Here is a 21692-nt window from a genome sequence, read left to right on the forward strand (position 1 = left end):
TCCATATTGCTGGTTGTAGCCTTGCGCTACGAGCCTTGCCGTCTAGCTTGCCCTTTTATTCTTGCGGAATGTAGCAGTACACGTCAACGCCAAATGGACGCACGTGACTGAGATTCGGTTTTACTCCATGCCAACGTTCATACGGCGTCACTGGAATTGTACGAGAAGGAAGACGATTTTGAAGATAGTTTGCTGTTACTGTGGCTTCACCCCAGAACCGGTCATTTAGCCCTGTCTGAATCAACATGCAACGGGTCATTTCTACAAGATACCGGCCGACGATTTGCTGTTGGACGCTTTTGGGAACGGCAATCGGTTCATTTTTCCACGAATACACACATAACACTCTTCCGAACAGTTGCATTCTTTAATCTTCATACCCGATACCATTAACGGGAGCTTCTTTAGTGCGTCACTGCCTCTATGTCCAAGTTTTCAGTGCCATTCATGAATGCACTCGGTGGTCTCGGTCACCAGCGATACCGTTTCATTCAGCAATTTCATTACGAATAAATTATTCCAAAGTTGGGCCACTGTACCAACTGTCCTGTTTCGGCTGATAGTCGCACTATTTGCATCAAAGTTTACTTTGTACCCTTTGCTCACTAACCGCTTCACTGAGAGTAAGTTTGCTTTCATTTCAGGCACCAGCAACACATTATCTACTGTGATCACACAACCATTGTTCACATTGTCAATAATATGCAAAGCTGCAAGTGCACTTTTATCTCCGTCCGTTCGATTTGCCTTCTTCAACCACTCGTCGATTAATTTACGCCCAAAGCCAAAAAACCCCGATTCAAAACCAAGGTCAATTCCACCCGGTTTTGGTAATGTACAGTCCAAACAGAACACCATTGCTGGAAATAAGAAAATTTCGAATTCCTCTGAGACTCAACCAGAGGTAGGTTTATTGAAATTTTCTGAATTTGTTGATTGGATTTTTAAAGCATGCTTTAAAGCTGCGCATCGATTTCTCTACGGAGAAAACAGAGTTGGTCGTTTTTTAAGGAAGCGTGATCCAGCTCAGCTACAGCTTCAGTTGGTTGGTAGAACAATAGCCCAAGTCCTGACTTTCAAATACCTTGGAATTTGGTTCGATTCTAAAGGCACATGGGGAGGTCACATTACGTATCTAATAACGAAATGTCAACAAAGGATAAATTTTCTGCGAATAATTACCGGATCATGGTGGGGTTCTCATCCAAGTGACCTGATTGTATCAAACAACAATACGTTCAGTAATGGAATATGGGTGCTTCTGTTTCCGTTCAGCTGCGAACACTCACATTATCAAACTGGAACGGATACAGTATCGTTGTTTACGAACCGCCTTAGGCTGCATGCTGTCGAACCATACGATGAGTCTTGAAGTACTAGCGGGAGTTCTTCCTTTAAAAGACCAGTTCTGGGTTTTTTCCTCTCATTCACTTATTCGATATGAGGTTATGAATCCACCGGTAATTGAAAATTTGTCGACTTGTCGAGCTTCAATCCCAAACCAGATTCATGACAGTATTTCAATCACATGTCACAAGAAATAACGCCTGCTGGATATATTCCCGCATACACCAATATACTAGATACTCCTGAATCCACTTTATTTTTCGACACGTCCATGCAAGCGGAGACTCGTGGAATTCCGGATCATCTACATTCGCTGGAGATCCCTAAAATATTAATAGTATAGACTGCCTTAAAGTGTTTTACACTGATGGATCACGAATCAGTGAGGCCACCGGTTTCGGTTTTTTTCAACAATAATTTTTCAATTTCTCTCAAACTTGCAGAACCTCCCTATATTTACACAGCGGAACTAGCAGTAGTTCACTATAGTTTGTAATTAATTAATACATTACCGCCGAACCATTACTTTATCTTCACTGATAGTCTCAGCACAATTGCAGCTCTACGCTCAAATAGGATGTCTGAGTAACCTAACAAGAAAATATCAATTTACCCTAGTGTGGGTCCCCGCCCATTGCTCTATTGCGGGTAATGAGATAGCTGATAATTTAGCCAAGATTGGTGCACTAGATGGTGCAATATATGAAAGACCCATCGCTTTCAATGAATTTTATAGCACTTCTGTTCAGAGGACGCTTGCTGGTTGGCAAACATCTTGGGACAATGGAGATCTGGGACGATGGCTACAATTCAATTATCCCTAAAGTATCAACGAAGGCATGGTTGTACTCGACTTTTCGCTTCGCTCAAACGCAAGCAGTCTACGGCATGTCCGTAGACTCAGGTGATTCGCATTTCTAATGAAAAGATCCTGATTCCTGCGGTAGCAGACAGAAACTCTAAGCTTGCTCATATGACCCTTTCCACGCTATTCTAAAACTTTCTTCCTTCAACCCCTTGCTCTCCCTTGAGTACTATAGCTCCTAATATTGGAAAATAAACGACATTTTCCAGTCCCTTGCTAATTGAATGTCGTTAAAAATTAAAAAAAAAGGAAAATTGGCTCACTCTTAGTCATTAACAAAAAAGAAAAAAGAGTTATTAATGATCATAACGAAGGAATTTTCGATCAGAATGGAATAACAAGATTATAACAGAATTCAATGTTCGTAACATATTGTGAAATAAATTTGGTCTCGTTAGTAATTAAAATAACAGAAAATTATAGCAAGCAACAAAACGAAACATAGTTTTGAAATTTTTCTGTTATGTGTTTCTGATCGGGTTACTACTATTTCTTTTGTCAAAAACCCATGCACCCAAAAATCGATTTTTAAGAAAGAATCGTTATAACGTTAAGCGTTAATTAATGGTATACCATTAATTAACGCTTTTGCAAATTCAATATCAGTTCAGCGATTCGCGAGATATCGTGGTCACCGCAAGTGCAAATGATGAAAAAACAACATTTTGGGGACGAAGTCCATATTTTCATTTGTTGTGATAATTTGTCGATGAAAAAATTTCTACAAGACTTGTACTTAGTACTTTATACTCGAGTTTATAATTATCGTGGAAAGCTTGTTCAGTAAAATTTTGCTATCTTGGTTAGAGAAAATGATGAAAATTTCTAAAGTTTTTTGATCCGCAACACATAAACCCCTTAATCAAAACCATCATACACTGAAACGAAGATCATGGTAATTATTACTATATTGGGGGTTTAAATTAAAAAGGGTGCACCAGTGAATTTTGGTAGCCTATGGTGCCCGGAAGGAACTATCTAATCCTGCTGCAGTTCGCAATCACCAACCAACGATGTGACTTTTATTCAAAATATCTCCGCTCTAGATGCCTTACTCTCGAACAAATCGGATTTAAATCGAAGGACAGAATATTCATCAATGAAAATCTAACTGTCGCCGCCAGAAAAATAAAATCGACGGCTCTTACTGCGAGGAAAGGAGGAAAATTGTACGCTGTCTACTCAAGGAATGGATTAGTCTACGTGAAAAAAAACTATGGAAAGTGAAGAACAACCGATTCCAACAGAGGAACACTTGCGACCATTTCTACAATAGACCCTTCCAAAAAGCGCTCTCCGTCCTTCCACTCCATCCTTGAACTATCCTTTGACTCCACTCCTGAAAGCTATACGCAACGGTACCCTTTCCTTACTAGTGTTCTCTCATCCTCCATTCCCATCCTTTTGATGTTCCTTCAATCCTCTCCTAAAAGTTTGCTGATGCTGCTTGAGTGGATGCTGATTGATGTTTTTCTGGATGCTATGCTATTCTGCGTGAAGAGGATGAGGTTGCTGTTTCTGCTGCTGTTGGTGTTGCTGTTCCCGTCAACGTGATAGTAAATGTTCGATTTGTAATTCATTGTAATATAGTACACATATAGAAGATTGTAATCATAAACTATTTTATATGGACTACATTTTACAAGCTTTTCTAGGTTATGTTTGCTCCATTGTTGTGAATGTTAGAATGTGTTATTTAAAGGATTTTATTAGCGTTAGTTTTAAGCTCGTAATGCATTGCTTCTTAGACTTAATGTTCCGTGACAATGGCTAGTACAACTAATTTGAACACCTCCACAAGCATCTGTTTGCCGGGAATTGTTTTAAAATCGGCTTTCATTGCTAACAAATTATCTATTTGCTGCTTGAATATGCAAAGCATGTGTGCCAAAAGCATGACTAAAATGGACGAACTTCGTCAAATTATGGCAATTTCTAATGTGGATATTGCATGTGTGTGTGAAACATGGATGAATGAAACGAAAGATTCTAGCCTAATCAATGTGAGCGGATATAATATTGTGCGGAGTGACAGAATGAACAAAATTGGAGGTGGGTTGGTGTTGTATCTCAAAGAAAGCTACAAATACAAATTGGTAGATGCTTCATTTGTTGAAATTCGTTCGCACACGATTGAATTTGTTTTCGTTGACATTTTAGTAAACCATGAGAAACTCTTAATAGGACTATTTTACAACCATCCCGATTTAGACTGTGCTGAATTAATTCATGAAAAAATAGCAAACTATGGCATCACTTACGACAACCTACTGCTTATTGGAGATTTCAACACTAATCTGTTGTGTAAGAGTTCAAAATCTGACCGTTTTATTGAAACCTTGTCTTCGCTTTCCTTGAGCAATGTTGGCTATGAACCTACATTTTTCCATGTGTCTGGATCATCACAGCTTGATCTGTTAATCACGAACAAGCTTGAAAAGGTGTTACGTTTTGGACAAGTCAGTGTCCCCACCATTTCACATCATGACTTGATTTTTGCTTCAATCGATTTTCAAACAGTGACGACAACAGATATCTTTTATTATCGCGATTATAGAAACACGGATCCTAATTTAATTCGTCATGAGTTCGAAAAATATGAGTGGGAAAACTTTTATTCTATTAACGATTCGAATATACTAGTTAATTTGTTTAATAACTATACGAATTCAATCCATGACAGCTGTGTTCCTTTACGAGAAATTAGGAAGGGTGTTCGCAATTACAATCCTTGGTTCAACCCATCTATCCAAAAAGCCATGATTGACCGTGATATTTCCTATAGAAGGTGGAAACGATATAAACGTTCTGAAGATTTTCTTATTTATAAACAATTGAGAAACACAGCAAATAAGTTAGTTGTCAAAGCAAAACAAGAATATTATATTTCTTATATTAATACTGACCTTACACCCAAATGTTTTTGGAAAAAGATTAAAGAAATGGGATTTTCTACGCGCTCCAGGAATACTGAAAACGCGTTTAACGCAGATGAGATAAACAAATCTTTTACAAGAAATTTTTCTACTGATGTTCCCGGTAATTTTTTCAGATGTGAGCCCAATGAAAATGGTTTTCAATTCCGCAATATCCAGGAATTTGAAATCATAAACGCGATTCACGATGTTACATCAAATGCTGTAGGCCTTGACGAGATTCCAATTATGTTTATAAAACTTTTATTGCCACTAATTTTAAAACCACTAGAGCACATTTTCAACACCATAATATCCACATGTACGTTCCCTGATGCTTGGAAAAAATCCAAAATTATTCCTCTAAAGAAACGAGCCAATCTAAATTCCCTTGACAATTTGAGGCCTATAAACATTTTATGTACACTATGTAAAGTATTCGAACGCATTTTGAAGAAGTAGATATGTGATTACCTACATGATAGAAATTTAATTTCAACTTTTCAGTCCGGATACCGTTCTAGTCATAGTACGAAGACAGCCATGCTAAAGATTTGCGACGATATTGGAGTTGTGCTCGATAAAAATAATAAGGTTATTCTGATTTTATTGGACTTTTCAAAAGCATTCGATAGCATTTCTCACGGTACTCTATGCTCAAAATTGCAATCGTTATTTAATTTTGGAGGAAACGCAACCAAGTTAATTTATTCATATATCAGCAAACGCCTTCAAGCAGTTTTTTTTTCCAACAATAGTATTTCGGAGTTTTTGTCAGTATATTCGGGTGTGCCTCAAGGATCAGTATTAGGCCCAATTTTATTTAGTTTATATATAAATGATTTGCCTGGGGTAATAAAGTACTGTTCTGTACATTTGTTCGCGGATGACGTCCAGCTTTATTTCGATTGTAGTAAACTTTCAATTAATGAAATCAGCAACATTTTAAATGATGAACTTAACTCAATAAGCAACTGGGCCTCTAGAAACTCATTGAAATTAAATGCAAGTAAAACAAATGCAATTTTGATTGCGCGCAATCCCGACATGTCACAACCTTGTTTAAAATTAGGCGATGCTCCGATTCGATTTGTTGAGCTTGCGTCCAGTCTCGGTTATGCGATACAAAGCAATTTTCAGTGGGACAAACATATTATGAATCAGTGCGGCAAAATATATGCATGTCTACGTACAATTGGTTTAAAAGCGAAATTGCTAAATCAAAATACTAAACTCAAATTATTTAAAAGTTACATTTTACCACATTTTATCTCTTGTGACTTCCTGCTTTCTAATATATCTGCTCGCAACCAAGATAGGCTTAGAGTAGCATTAAATGCTTGTTTGAGATTTGTTTTCAATCTTAGTTGGACTGATCATGTCACTCACTTGCAACACACGTTAATTGGCTATTCTTTTCATAACTATATTAAAGCTCGATCCTGCATACTTCTGCACAGAATAGTAATGTCAAAAAGCCCACAATATTTGTACGAAAAACTTAGGCCGTTCCGTAGTGTTCGCGTTAGAAACTACATTATTCCAGCTCACTCAACTGCCCAATATGGAAGTTCTTTTTTTGTGCGAGGTGTTTACCATTGGAATTCTTTGCCATCATCAATGAAAGACAACCAATCAATATTTAGGTTTAAGAAGCAATGTAAAGAGTATTTCAGTTAGTGTAGTTTTTTTAAATTAATTAAATTATGACATTTGTATCTGCTCGTTGTGGTTTGATTAGACTAAAATTACCAGAAAAGCTTTGTAGCAATAAAAAGACAGTAGTCTTAAGCTGCTTGAGATTATAAATAAATAAATAAATAAATAAATAAATGTACCATGCTTAACGTGAATATGATTCCTGTCATTTGTACCATAACCATTCCGATATAAGGATATGGTATTTATTACTATTTCATGGTAATACAATAGTAATTTTTACTATATACCTCTAATTACACTATATGGTTAAAATTACCATGTGTATGGTTGTTTTAAAAAGTTCTAGCTGGTTATAGTTACTACTGAAGTTTACCATGTTATAGTAATAATAGTATATGGAATTTCTTTTAGTTACATCAGAAAAGTTTTTTTTCTTTTAATTCTATCAAGGCATGATTTATTAATTCTTTTAATTTTACATATCTCAATTGTTAAATTTAATGTTATTATTAGTACTTCTTACCTACAACGTTCACATCAGTTTTAAAGCCTTACATTTCTTTTAAAATACAAACAAATAAGCAGGTTATCCTCCATACATAAATTCTGTCTGGAGATTGTTCCAGTTTCTGACAATATGAAATCGCTTCATAAAGCTCTGGATTTTTATTGATATCTAGAGGATGGGAAATATATTAATTTTTTTTTTTGCATTTGGGCTACGTTCAGAGTTTACTAATGTTTTACTTACCAATGACTGGATACGCATCCGTATCGCAGTCGACAATCAATTATCTTCACTTTATTCGACTTTATCTTCAAAAAACTTCAAGCGAAAAGAAGGGGGAAAATTGTATGAATGCAGAGAAAATGGTTTTTTCACAATATGGTGGATGCAAATTTTGCAAATACATTATCACCACTTTAACATTACCACGCTTGTAGTAATTTCAAAAGTGAACAGTGTTCAGTCAAAAAACACTGGTAATTCCTTTTATTATTACCATGTTCATAGTAAAACTGATTGGAGTCGAAAGAGTTGGGACAATTCGACCACAAAGGCACATTGAAATTAAAAATATTGGTATTTATTCCAACCATGGTGTGGTGCTTCGGATTTGAGTGAAAGGAAATACGTCCGTACACGTCAGTCCTTACTTTATTTCTGCCTTCTATATTCCCTATCTCGCAAAGCCTACTCATTTCATTTCCCACACTACCACATCTCCTTTTTTATCATTTTTTTAAAAGAATTATTAACTACATAATATAATCTTTGTATTTGTTTGGAAGTTCACGAACTCGTGGTTTCCTTTTTATGGATTGTCTTGAATCTCTGTCTTCATGATCAAATCCAGAAAAATTTTCTTCAAGATCTAGACTTGTGTTAATGGCAGTCAATTCTACTTCCTTATCTAGTGTTTTTGAGGTTGTTGGTTCATTGTTTTGAGTTGTAGAGGTTGTTGCCAATTGTGGAATTTTCTTTATATGTGCCACATTCCTTTCGTATTGTTTCTTTGATCCTGAATCTTCAACTATTACCTTTGGACCAGTTCTTCTAACAACCGTATATTTGTTTTGGTCAAATGTTGTTTGCATTTTGTTGGATGGTGTTAAATGTTGTAATAAAACGGTGTCACCCGTCTGGACATCCGATTCCGTTGCGCGTCGCCTGGTGTCCTCGCGTTCTTTTCCATTGTGTTTTTTTATGCAATCACGATCACGGTAATCCGAAGTAGGTGGAGCAGTCTCTATGTCTTCAATACACGGAAGCTTAGAGCGTATGGTTCGACCGTAACACAGTTCTGTTGGTGTTTTTCCTGTAGATGAATGAGGCGTCGTATAGTACATGATGAGATAATCGTTTAAATCTTTCTTCCAATTTCTTCCTAAAGCGTGACTTATCTGTAGTCTTTTTAAAAGTGAACGGTTCTGGCGTTCTACAAGTCCATTTTCCTGTGGTTAGTAAGGAGCAGAATGATTTAGGCTTACTCCATGTACTTTACAATATTCTTCAAATTCTCTTCCTATGAACTGCTTCGCATTGTCCAACGTTATTGTTCTGGGATATCCGAGTCTGGTGAATATTTTATTTAGTCTATCCACCGTTTCTCGAGATGTTATTCGTGTCATGATTTCTACCTCTTTGTACCTGCTGAAATAATCGATTATTACCAACAAATATTCTCCTGACGGAAGTGGACCCATAAAATCTATCGCCACGTCGACCCACGCTTTCAATGGCAATTCACGACGACTCATTGGAACCGGCTTGCTAGGCAGTCCGACCAGTTGGCATCCTTCACATTTAACTACAAATTCCTTCGCTTCTCGATCCATCAGTGGCCACCATGCGCGATCCCTCAACCGTTTTTTCATGAGAGACTCTCCCGGATGTCCCTCATGTGCTAGTTGTATTATCCTATTTCGTAGAGACTTCGGAACTACCAATTTATTACCTCTCACCATCGTTTCTCCTACAAATCTGAGCTCATTTTTGAAGGGTTCAAAAGGTTTTACTGTATCGCTGTTCCAAATTCCAGATTTGAGACTTTCTTTCACTGCTAATATCTCTTGATCATTGCGTGCTGCATTTTCGATTTCTTCCACGTCTACAGCAACCGACTCTTGAATTGCCAATACAAGAAAATGATTATCTTTTTCGAAATCTTCACAATTTTCCGGAGGTACCAAACGTGATAGGGAGTCAGCTACATTTCCTGATCCTTTTCGGTATTTCACTGTGAACTTGAAAGATTGCAGTCTCAAAACCCATCTTTCTATCCGAGCGCAGGGAGTGGATGTTGGAGCAAAAATAATTTCTAGTGGCTTGTGGTCAGTTTCCAGTTCGAATGTTCTTCCGATTAGATATACAGCAAACTTCTTAACTGACCAAACCTATGCTAATGCCTCCTTTTCAGTTTGACAGTAGCGTTTTTCAGTGTTCGTTAGGCTTTTGCTGGCATAGCAAATAATATGGTATTCATCGTCATGTTCGTTTGGAAATTGAACCAAAACTGCTCCTAACGCAACCGGGGAAGTATCGGCTATTACTCTGGTACGTAATGAATTGTCAAAAAATGAAAGAGTTTTCACATCCGAGATCATAAGCTTCAAATCCTCAAAACAACGTTGGTGTTCACAATTCCATTCGAATTTACTGTCGTTACAAGTCAGTTGTCGTAGTGGGGCAGTCTTAGTAGCAAGATCGGGAAGAAATCGTCCGACATAAGTTACCAATCCTAAAAAACTTCTAACTTCCTCCGAAGTTTTTGGTTCACGGAACTTTTGTAGTGAGGAAATTTTGTTTGTAGCTGGGCGAATACCTTGATGTGACATTAAGTGACCGAGAAATTCAATCTCCTTGACCTTGTATATACACTTTTCATGATTCAACAAAATATCCCGGCTTTTTAAAACTGACAAGACTTTTTGTAACGCCTTATCATGTTCTTCTTCATCAGCACCAAAAATCATAATGTCATCTATAAAATTTATGACATTTTCACATTCAGCTAAAATTTGTTCCATGATCCGCTGAAACATTTCTGGCGCACATGATACTCCGAACATCAGTTTTTTATACCTGAATAATCCTTTATGGGTTATGAAAGTTGTTATATATCTTGAAGATTCGTCTAATTCAATCTATTTAACAAAAATAATTTGTAAAATGAATCCAATGTTGCAAACATTATTTACTATTTATAATAATTGAATCCTTTTACCTGATGGAAGGCATCTTTTATATCTAAACGGCTAAAAAATCTGGACGAAGTTAGACGGGGCAAGAAATCTTCGAACGTTGGCATCATGTGATGTTCTCTTTGGATAGCTTGGTTGGCGCGACGCATGTCGACACAAAGGCGCAAATCTCCATTATCCTTGACAATTGTAACTAATGGTGAGACCCAAGGAACTGCTCCGGTAACTGGTTCTATAATGCCCGTAGCTACCAGCTGAAACAGCTTGTCTTCTATTCTGGTCAGTAATGCAATCGGCGGCCTTCTTACACGTTGTGCTACTGGAACAACGCTGGTATCTACCGGAAGTCGAAGCTGTACATTTTTCATCTTTGGAAATGGTCGTTTTTCAATTGGACCCAACACGTTAATCGTCGTATATGAGCTAGAAAGTCCAATTGTGAGTACACCCAGCTGTTTCGCGGTCTCCTTTCCGAGTAAAGTTTGTGATCCACCAACGACTACAAAAAATGTGGCAGCTAACTCACAATTTCTAGTAGCACCTTCCACGTTCACCATTGATACAAACACCTTTGAGACAGTCAAGCATTCCATCCGTACCCACGCAGAGTCGTATTAGGCATATGACCTGGTGACCACGTTTTCACTCCTTGCTTCTGCATATATTCCCATGTAGTATCGTCGATAATATTTTTGCTGCTACCAGAATCAATCAACACTTGAACAAGCACACCGCCTATTTTCACCCATAAAAATTCATCGCCGTCTCCAATGTTATAGATGAAACTGGGTTGTTCTTCGTTGTGCTCAGTTACATCTATTGTCCTCACATTTTCGAATCTTCCTCTCTTTAATGGTGGAACGAAGCTTGTGTTTCCATGTTGTTTTCGTTTTAAAACAGAGCGACAAACCTTCGAAAAGTGACCAATTTTATTGCACTTCTCACACTTCCTTCCTTGAGCTGGGCACTGTTGATCATTGCCATAGTGATTTTTCTGTCCGCATCTGTAACATGTTCCAGTAAGGTGTTTCGTGTTTCCTTGAATTCGATTCACGTGGGTTGAGTCCGATATCATTGCTTTGGTAGCTGTCTCGTTCCCTGTGATCATAATTAGTTGAGCTTGATGTTTGATCGATTCAAACGAGTTTACCATCTTCGTGATTTTTGTCAATGTTAGTTCTTCTTCTTGTAGCAGTTTTTCCTTTAACTCCATCGGTGCGTAGAACACAATTTTATCAATGATCCTTAACTCGCGACTCTCGGCCTCGGTTTTTCCAAATTCGCATTTCTTGGCCTGTTCGGTGCACCGCATTAAAAATTTCGCTAATGGCTCACGTGTTCCATCTTGGGAAGTTAACGGCATTAATTTACAAAATTCGCTTCGCTCGAAAGAATCATGCTGCTTGGGAGAAAAATACTCGTTCAGCTTTTCGACCGCTATTTTATATGGATCGATTTCATTCTCTCGATCTTCCACCACGTCGGCACCATCTAAAGAGTAAAACAGATCCTGTAGCTCCAACCTTCCTTTCGCTAATAGCATGTTCTTCAGTTTTATACTGTTCTTCTCGTCACTTGCAGCGGCCACAACATCGAAATTTCGCTTCCATCTTAACCATTCCTTGCGGATTTCCGTTTCTGGTAGATGGTTAAATTTAAATGAAGCTATGTTCCAACCTTCCATAATTTTTTCTGCATTTTCTGCATTTTTTTTTATTTATACTTTAAAATAATTTTCGTTGCTATGGTATCTTTTTTACCTATTTTCTGCTTTTAACAGCGGCTGTTGCCTGGTTTCTACCTAATGGTAGCGGCTTTAAGCCTATTTCCTGTTTCGGGACAGCGGCTTTACGCCTATTTCCTGTTCCGGGACAGCGGCTATCGCCTTATTTCTGCTGATAACAGCGGTTATAACCTTCTTTCTGTCGGTCGCAGCGGCTGTCGCCTTGCTTATGAGCTTTTTAATAAACGTCCTTCCGATCCGGAAGTGACTGGATTATCTTGTTAAGAAAAGTTTATATACTTAAACGTATCATTTTAACCCGATGGAAAGAAATAATCCTAGCCTCGTCGCCAGATGTGGTGCTTCGGATTTGAGTGAAAGGAAATACGTCCGTACACGTCAGTCCTTACTTTATTTCTGCCTTCTATATTCCCTATCTCGCAAAGCCTACTCATTTCATTTCCCACACTACCACACATGGGATCAAGGTAAAATCAAATATACAAAACAGTAAAAAGTACCATACGGGTTTCTTCGAATCATGTAGTTTTTTCAACCATTATCTAGTAGTTTCGTAATAATTTATGGTACATTTTACTATTTATTGAAAACGTGGTTTCTACCATGACTATGTAGTTAGCACTACCACGTCTTTCTTCTCAGTGTATATGTGTGAAACACCTCTGAGTTGCATCGTTACATTTTGTAGCGCGACGCAAATTGTCGCTTGATATAACAGTTGCTAAATGCAAACTGTTCGAAAACGTGCGATATGACACTATCTTGACAGCTCAGCGGCGCGACAATATAAATACACATCAAACTGTAAACTTGGTCGAGGATGCCCTTAGTCCTCTTCGCACTCTTCGTGCCATCAGATCGAAGTCACAACAAAAAAGTGAATCACCTATCGAAAGCGAGCACTAAATTTAGATCGAAATAATCGGCGATAGACTCGAGTAGCATAAACTGTTTGGTGAAAATAAATATGCCGAGAGCTAGAAAAGTTTCGCTTCGAAAAAGTACTTGCTCGATCACACTAGCGGTAGTATTAGTAGTTTTAGTGCAAATTTTCGACCCCGCGAACGGCACCCGAATACTCAGCATTAGAGACGGTGAAAAAAGTTCTTTGAACGATGCTAATTACACCCCTTCTGAAGAAATCCTGCATAAACATTTACTACTAGTGACCGACAGTAGTTTGACCCGAATTAAATCAAGTGACGAGTTGTTGATAAAGGCGGTGTCGCGTGAGGAAGAATGCTGGAAGCAAACAACAGAAGTAGCATACGATGGAACGGCTCGTATCGTGGATCGAAACGATACGCATCTACTGGTGTCGGTGAATTTTTATAATCGTCAGCAGAAATGGTCCGCACTAAGTGATGAATTTCTCAACGGCGATAGTTATATTAACCATCAGCCGATAGTTGGTATGTGTGCTTGGCTGAGTGCGAATGAAGAGAAGGGCAGTGATTTGTTTTATTTGCCGTTCTCCGCGGAGTTGAGAAGCGAAGGCGGTGGAAATGATAGACGTGTACAGCGCAGTATTAATTCCGTTGCGGATGAGGGGAAGGTCGAGGCTGGAAGGAGTGAACCGGTATTCGGCAGAAATCTAGTGATATTTGGCCTTCGCGTCGAACATGCTGATAAGGAACCGACGGTGGACGAAGAAGCAGTCCCATCGGTGTTGAGTCATTCGTCCGTGACGTTACGTCTGTTCGGCATGGGATTAAGCGAGGACACCGTGATAGTGTTTACACAGACACATAATGTCTTGGGAGCTTCTTGCTTGGTTCCGGTGACAAACATGTTCCAGGTTGAGAAAGGTTCCGTCAGTGAGTACAGTGCGAAAGTGCGCGTTGAACTCCCGATGACCAGTAAAGGAAAGTATTTCTACATATGCGCAAAGTATGGGAACCTAGCAAACTCGGAACAGTCGGCTCAGCAGGTCGATCCGTTTATTCATCAGGGGTCGTACCCGTGGATGCGTATGACAAGTTACGAACCTTTTCTACCACTCTGGGTCTCGTTGTTTATTATCATTGCTTGTTTGGCGTTTTCGGCTCTATTCTCCGGTCTGAATCTGGGATTGATGTCGCTAGATCGAACGGACTTGAAGATTTTGTGCAACACTGGGACGGAAGAAGAAAAACGGTACGCTAGAGCCATTCAACCGGTTAGAGACCATGGCAACTTTTTACTTTGCAGTATTCTACTGGGTAACGTCCTGGTAAACTCCACATTCACTATTTTGCTCGACAGTCTAACTTCCGGTCTGGTGGCGGTCATCTGCTCCACAATTGCCATCGTGATTTTTGGTGAGATAACACCGCAGGCTATTTGCTCACGTCACGGGCTTGCTGTTGGCGCAAAAACGATATTAATCACGAAAACTGTTATGGTGATAACATCACCCCTCGCTTATCCCACATCAAAGGTATTGGATTATATACTGGGCGAGGAAATCGGCAACTTTTATAATCGCGAGCGCCTAAAGGAGCTGGTCAAAGTGACCAACGATATCAACGACCTAGACAAGGATGAAGTCAACGTCATATCAGGTGTGCTTGAGCTACGCAAGAAAACCGTAGCGGCTGTGATGACACGCATCGAGGATGCGTTTATGCTGTCGTTGGACGCTGTGCTAGATTTTGAAACTATAACCGAAATTATGAAGTCAGGTTTCTCTCGTATTCCGGTTTACGAGAACGAACGAACGAATATTGTTACATTGCTCTACATAAAAGATCTAGCGTTCGTGGATCCGGACGATAATACGCAGCTGAAGACGCTCTGTGAGTTCTATCAAAACCCGTGCCATTTCGTGTTCGAAGATGTTACTTTAGATGTGATGTTTAAGCAATTTAAGGAGGGTCACAAAGGTCATATGGCATTTATAAATCGTGTAAACAACGAAGGGGAAGGCGATCCTTTCTACGAAACAATCGGACTAGTTACGCTGGAGGACGTCATCGAGGAGCTAATTCAAGCGGAAATTATGGATGAAACTGACGTTTTTACGGACAACCGTAGGAAGGTGCGTCGCGATCGCACCAAATGCCAGGACTTTGCCGTTTTTTCGCAGGGTCGCGACGGTACCTCTCAACGTTTACGTATTTCACCGCAGCTCACATTGGCCACATTCCAGTACCTGAGCACTTCGGTAGACGCATTCAAGTCAGACATGGTATCAGAAACGATCCTTCGGCGACTGCTCAATCAGGACATTGTGCACCATGTGAAGCTGAAAGGTAAGGACAAAAACGATCCTAGCATGTATATCATCTCTCGCGGCAAACCATCTGACTTTTTCGTGCTTATCCTGGAGGGGCGGGTCGAGGTGACGGTTGGTAGAGAGAATTTGGTTTTCGAAAGCGGTTCATTTACTTATTTTGGAACGCAAGCGCTGATGCCAAATGTGGGTGTCGATATCCCGGTGGATTCCTCCCAGCAAATTATGGGCTCGCTGCAGTCTCTGAATATGGACGCTTTGTTGCGTCACACGTTCCTGCCAGACTACACGGTGAAAGCGGTCACCGAAGTGGTCTACATTCAAATTAAGCGCAACTTGTACTTAGCGGCCAAACGAGCCACGCTTATGGAGCGCTCACAACGCATGGGAGAGCATTCAATGGAACCGATAGACGACGAGGTGGAAAAGTTACTGCACTCTCTTGACGAGGACGATCGAAGTGTAGGCGCCGATACGACCAACCTGCAGACACCGAAGGCTAGTAAACCGACGAGCAACGCTCCCTCACCGACGACAATGATCTCCGAGCGTGCGACACCCGATCAGAATAATGGACCAATTATGAATGCTACGCCGCTGAGCCTGAGCGTACTGAACACGCGCAGCAATAGCTTAGCTGTTACCTCCCAGCGCACCCTGGATGAATCGGAACAACCGCTATTGACCCGTTCGAAATCTTAATATCTTACTGTTTTGCAGCATAAGTTAAAAGTAATGTTTGTAGTCCTGGTTGTAGTCAAAGAAAACTATTATTACTAGTGAAGAACAAATCAAATCAAAGCTATTACGTAAAAGAACTTCCAAAAGATTTTATTATATCAAGGAAAATTTAACTCACACAAATGACTGTAGGATGTAAGTGAAATCTTTGTCCCTTTCCTAAGAGTCGCCATCTACAAAATATAAAAGGTGGCCTGGGCGGTGTGTTCGTTCTAAACGCATTCAAATGTCCCTCTCTTTCAAAAAAAAATGCATCGAATAAAGCTAATTAATATCACTTTCTACCCAGAGAATTTATTTGAGACTCGTAATCACCCATAGGTTAGTACTTATTATACACGAAATAAGTTCCTTTAGAGATTGAATTAAAAACAAGTGTTGCATTATGAACAAATTTGTAGTTGAAACACGTACTTAGGTTCAATGTGGCACACAAAACGTCCCTGCATTTCACAACCACAAAACCAAAATGAAACTGTTGTATGATACGAATTTAGCAGAAGAATAAAATGTTTGTTTGAAACTTATTTGGATTGCGTTTAAATTTACTATTATGAATTTCCACAAATTTCTAGGAAATGTTGAAGCGGATTAATATTTGAAATCACAGACATACATTTTTTTTTGAGGTCGCTAGCCGTGCATTGAAGAATGCCTAAAACTCTGAACTAGGCCCCGTCGAGTCCAGTCCGTCATCTGTCCGTCTCGTCCTGTCGTGTCTGGGGCTTCCAGGTTACGCGCATTCACCAGACGAGACTAGCTTATGTCAGCCTAATTGTGCACTGGTTTCGTAGAATCGAGGCGATCATCGAAATGATAGATCCAGCTCCCTGGCAACCCTATACCACCATATGAAGTTTGACAGCGACCAACATATATGGGCCGTTATAGCTATAAAGCCCCAAACAAAGAATTATGTTCGGCACTATACACGATATTCAAGCATTCCACACGACGTTTTGCATCTTGTGGGATGATATAATACCATCTTATTCAGAATATCAACATTTAGTAACTAATTACAGCTTTTAAACATTCGATTCAAAATTTATGTTTTGATTTTCATGGCTGTACAGAGACGTCGTCCTTGACAGGGGGCTGGATAGATCCTACGAGTGAATGCACTTGGCCCAGTCACCTGTCGAGCATTTGTATATTTGCGTGTGTGAATGTTTACGTGTGTATGGGAAGTGTTGCATGTTGAGATATGTGTGTTACCTATAAATAATATGTCAATACAAATATGCATGATGTTAAAATAAGACATATGTAATATGCTACTTACAGTTTGTTGTTCGTTCCTACTTATCTGATTCAATTGAGTATGAAAGAACATCTCAATTTTTCTAAAACCTGGCGACGTCTGATGGCGGCGAATAGTCATTGTTGACAGCAATGTTGCCCTTTTATGTTAAATTATCTCGGAGAAGTCATCAGAGAAATATGACGCATGAGATCGAAAATAAATAAAATAAAATAAAGAGTAGAGTTAGTACTGTTATTGAATATTAATTGAACCACACACATGTACCATGCAATAAAACTACTTGGAATCGTCCAAATGCCAGAAAATGATATATATTTACCATTAACGACAATTAACTCCGTTAGAAGTTTCTCATGCTATGCTGGACGGGAATGGATGATTGACGTGCATCGGTAAATCAATCGTACCTTCATTTATCCAATCCGAATGAATCGAATGCACGAATTGAACACCAGTAAAAAGTGACCAACGAATCCCAAGAAGGATCACCCACTGTTCCATCATATAAGCCAGTTCTGCATCCATTCCCTGGTCCACATGTCACAAATACTCACACGTCCACATACACAGATAGCACACAATTGTACACTAGTACCAAAAACTACAATTATTACAACACAACTAATAGGGTTCTACTGTTATTTTTTCTAATGCGCCTGTGCACGTTGCCGAGGTCGACCGATAAATCGACACACAATGACTTCCACTGCGAGCCGTGCACACAAAGACTGCCGTTAAGCTGTTGTACAATGTCTGCAAACACAGCCCACAGAAAAAGTCAATCCACGGCGACCCGCCAATCGGCCACGCCAGTGTGCACAGGCTCTTAGTTGACTGTTAGTTTGGGCTGGTGCAGAGTATGAAAAAACATAAAACATAAAAAAGGCCCATAAGCCCTCTCGGTCTCCTCGATGCACCACTATCGAGGCGCAATGCAATAATCATCCTAAAGCAGGTGTCTGCTCAAATATGCATGAAGATGTTTGCAATACCGTCAAACCCGTCAACCTAGGAGAGGGAATATTTGAAATCACAGACAAACATACGTGACATTATTTCTCCACCGTTTATTAAAAAAAACTATTCGAAAAGAAAGAGGACGATTTTAGGGCCGCTGAGGTAAGGTAATTAACGTTTTATTTGGTCGCGTTTTATGATTTTCATCAAATTTTGAAGCAATTCAAATAGTAATTGAAGATATGCCATTGGTTTATTTTCATAAACAAAATGTGTGGGGCGGGCATAGCGTAGTTGGTAAATCACGCAGTTCACCTGGGTTCGATTCCCAACAAGTTGACCAAGAAAACTCAAAAATCTTCATTCCACAAAAATTGAATAACTTTCACAATTTCCATCCGATTTAAACTAATAAGTTCAATAGATTCGTAAATAACGCCAGAACCAGTAGTCGCACTAAAACAAAATGTTCTAACGATCAAAAGTGCATTCAATTACCTTTAATTAAACATAATAAAATTTCAAGTCGATGCACCACAACCGAAGATATATGGATTTTACTGAAGGCATTTTTAATTTTATAGGTAAAATTCATTTTTGTACTGTACCTCGAAAACTGTTCTACTGTGAATTTTATGGACTTCATTTTCGGATTCAGCACACGATTTTACATTGAAAATGACCACCAGCTTATTTAGTTCAGAAATGCTGAAATTACTCGGTCTACAATTGATGGAAATTTCGTACAAATTAGCATCAACAGATTATGTAATTGAGCGCAACGATAACTAGAATCGAGTGCGCCTAATGTTGCCCTACTATTTGACTCAATGCGTTGAACAAAGATGGCAGACGCCGCTCCAACCACAGACTTCAAATGGGTAGGATGATAATAGAAATATGGCAAAAGTAGGCTCATTACCCTACTTAACCGGTGAGTGGAGAGAACATAATTTTTTATCGGTTCGCTAAAGAGAGAAGCGTGCAAGCATTGTTAACTTACGCTGAATGCGAAACGAACAGCTTTGCTGCAGAAACTCGATAGCTGGTACATGCGAGAAACCGAAAATATGAAGGCTCAATTTCTGAGAATTAATTGAGATTAGGAAGAACTCATAATACAGGGTGGTGATTCCTGGAAAAAACCTGGAAAATCAGGGAAATTCAGGGAATTATATTTGACCTGCAAAAACCTGGATTTTTCAGGGAATTTGTATTCAAATCAGGGAGAAATTTCGACCTGGTGTTAATATTTTTTATAAATGCGACTGGAAAATATTGGCTCAAATATTCGGTTGAACGCACTTATTCCCTTCAACACATTTTATACAAGGGAGAATAACATTATTCGATCCATCTCATAATTACAACTTCTTACAACCATGGTTATATGGGTCATCCCCCGTTAGATTTACAACCAAAATTTGAATTACTTCCAAATTTTTTTCTTGCATTCTTTACCTAAAAATAATTGACACATATTTTTTGTTTTGGCTGAATATGATATTTTTTCAAGTTATTAGATTTTTAACTTTTGAAGTTTATAAAACCGAACAGTTTTCAATCACTGATAACTCGATACTTTTCGATGCATGGAAAAAAATATTATTTACAAAAAGTTGTTTTTGCATGAGCTTACCAAAAAAAAACAAAAAAACCTATTTTAATCCACCTAGCGGTGCAATTATGCCTTTCTCAATCATGAATCACGAGAATGTGTGCGTTGTTTATATTCATTAAAAGCTTTTAAATGCATATATTACATTTTATTATTATACATCACATGACAACTATATACAGGAAAATAAATCATTATTCGAGTCCTAAAATTTTGAAAAAGAAAAAACAGCCACAGTAATATTGAACTGAAAAAAGGTGCGAAATCGGCACTCCCAAAAAGTCGATTTTTATAAAAAAAACTTTTTTCGAGATAACATAAAATCTCGACGTTTCATGCATTTTAAAGATGTTTGGCATCAAAAATACGAATTCGATTCCTGAAATTTCATGGGGGGACTTAGAACAAAAAAATTGAGTTCCGACTTATATGGGAATTTCATACGATTTAGTCTATATTTCCGGACCCATATAAGCGATCCGTACGAAATTTTATAGACATCTGTTGGAATATTAAAGCTATCATTTGGGACTAAGTTTGTGAAAATCGGCCCAACCATTTCCGGGAAACTGATGTGAGTTCGTCAATTTTGAAAGATGGCCGCTTTTCCCGTAGTCAACGAACGTTTGGTTGCTCGTCGGTGACCTAGAACAGCAAATTGAAGTTGTTTGAGAGATTTTAGCGAAATTTTTACCTTTTTTGCTTTCATCGGAGTATCGGTTTGAATCGCAATTTGCTATGTGATCGCACGCTACAACCTGTAACTCCGGAACCGGAAGTCGGATCGGGATGAAATTAAATAGCCATTTACGGGGACGCAATACCTTTCATTTGAGACCAGTTGAATTAGTTGAATCGGTCTTGCCATCTCCGAGAAACCGATGTGACTGTTATTCTGAATTTAGATTCTTCCGCCGGGGCTTCCGGAACCGATGATGGTGGCCAATGTGGCCAAATAGACTTTGAATGGATGTTAGTGACCTAATACTACAAATCGAAGCAGTTGTAGTAATATTTTGGAAAAAATTTCACCACTATACATTCATTGCAGAATTTATTAAAATCGTACATTCTCTGCGTGTTCGTACTCATCACCCTGTAATTCCGGAACCGGAAGTTGGATCCATTAGAAATTCAATAGCAGCCTATGGGAACGTTGCACCTTTCATTTGAGACTAAGTTTGTCAAAATCGGTTCAGCCATCTCTGTGAAAAATGAGTGACATTTTTGGTCACATACACACACAGACGCACATACATACACATACATACATACACACATACATACACACGCACAGACATTTGCCGAACTCGACGAGCTGAATCGAATGGTATATGTCACTCGGCCCTCCGGCCTCCGTTAAAAAGTCGGTTTTCAGAGCAATTGCAATACCTTTCTATTGAGAAAGGCAAAACATATTTTTTGTTATATCTATATATATATATATATATATATATATATATATATATATATATATATATATATATATATATATATATATATATATATATATATATATATATATATATATATATATATATATATATATATATATATATATATATATATATATATATATATATATATATATATATATATATATATATATATATATATATATATATATATATAAAAATCTATATATATAAAAATCAAT

General features: G+C 38.5%; 1 protein-coding gene across 1 annotated transcript; it reads left to right on the plus strand.

Moving 5' to 3' along the window:
- Positions 1 to 13052: 13052 nt before the first annotated feature.
- LOC131684015 (unextended protein) lies at positions 13053 to 16720 on the plus strand. The gene has a single exon (XM_058966482.1). It carries the CDS (start codon positions 13206 to 13208, stop codon positions 16152 to 16154), a length of 2949 nt encoding a protein of 982 aa, XP_058822465.1. The 5' UTR covers positions 13053 to 13205; the 3' UTR covers positions 16155 to 16720.
- The last annotated feature ends 4972 nt before the right edge of the window (positions 16721 to 21692 follow it).

The sequence above is a fragment of the Topomyia yanbarensis genome, chromosome 2 (assembly GCF_030247195.1).
Source record: "Topomyia yanbarensis strain Yona2022 chromosome 2, ASM3024719v1, whole genome shotgun sequence".
Classification (NCBI taxonomy): Eukaryota; Metazoa; Arthropoda; class Insecta; order Diptera; family Culicidae; genus Topomyia; species Topomyia yanbarensis.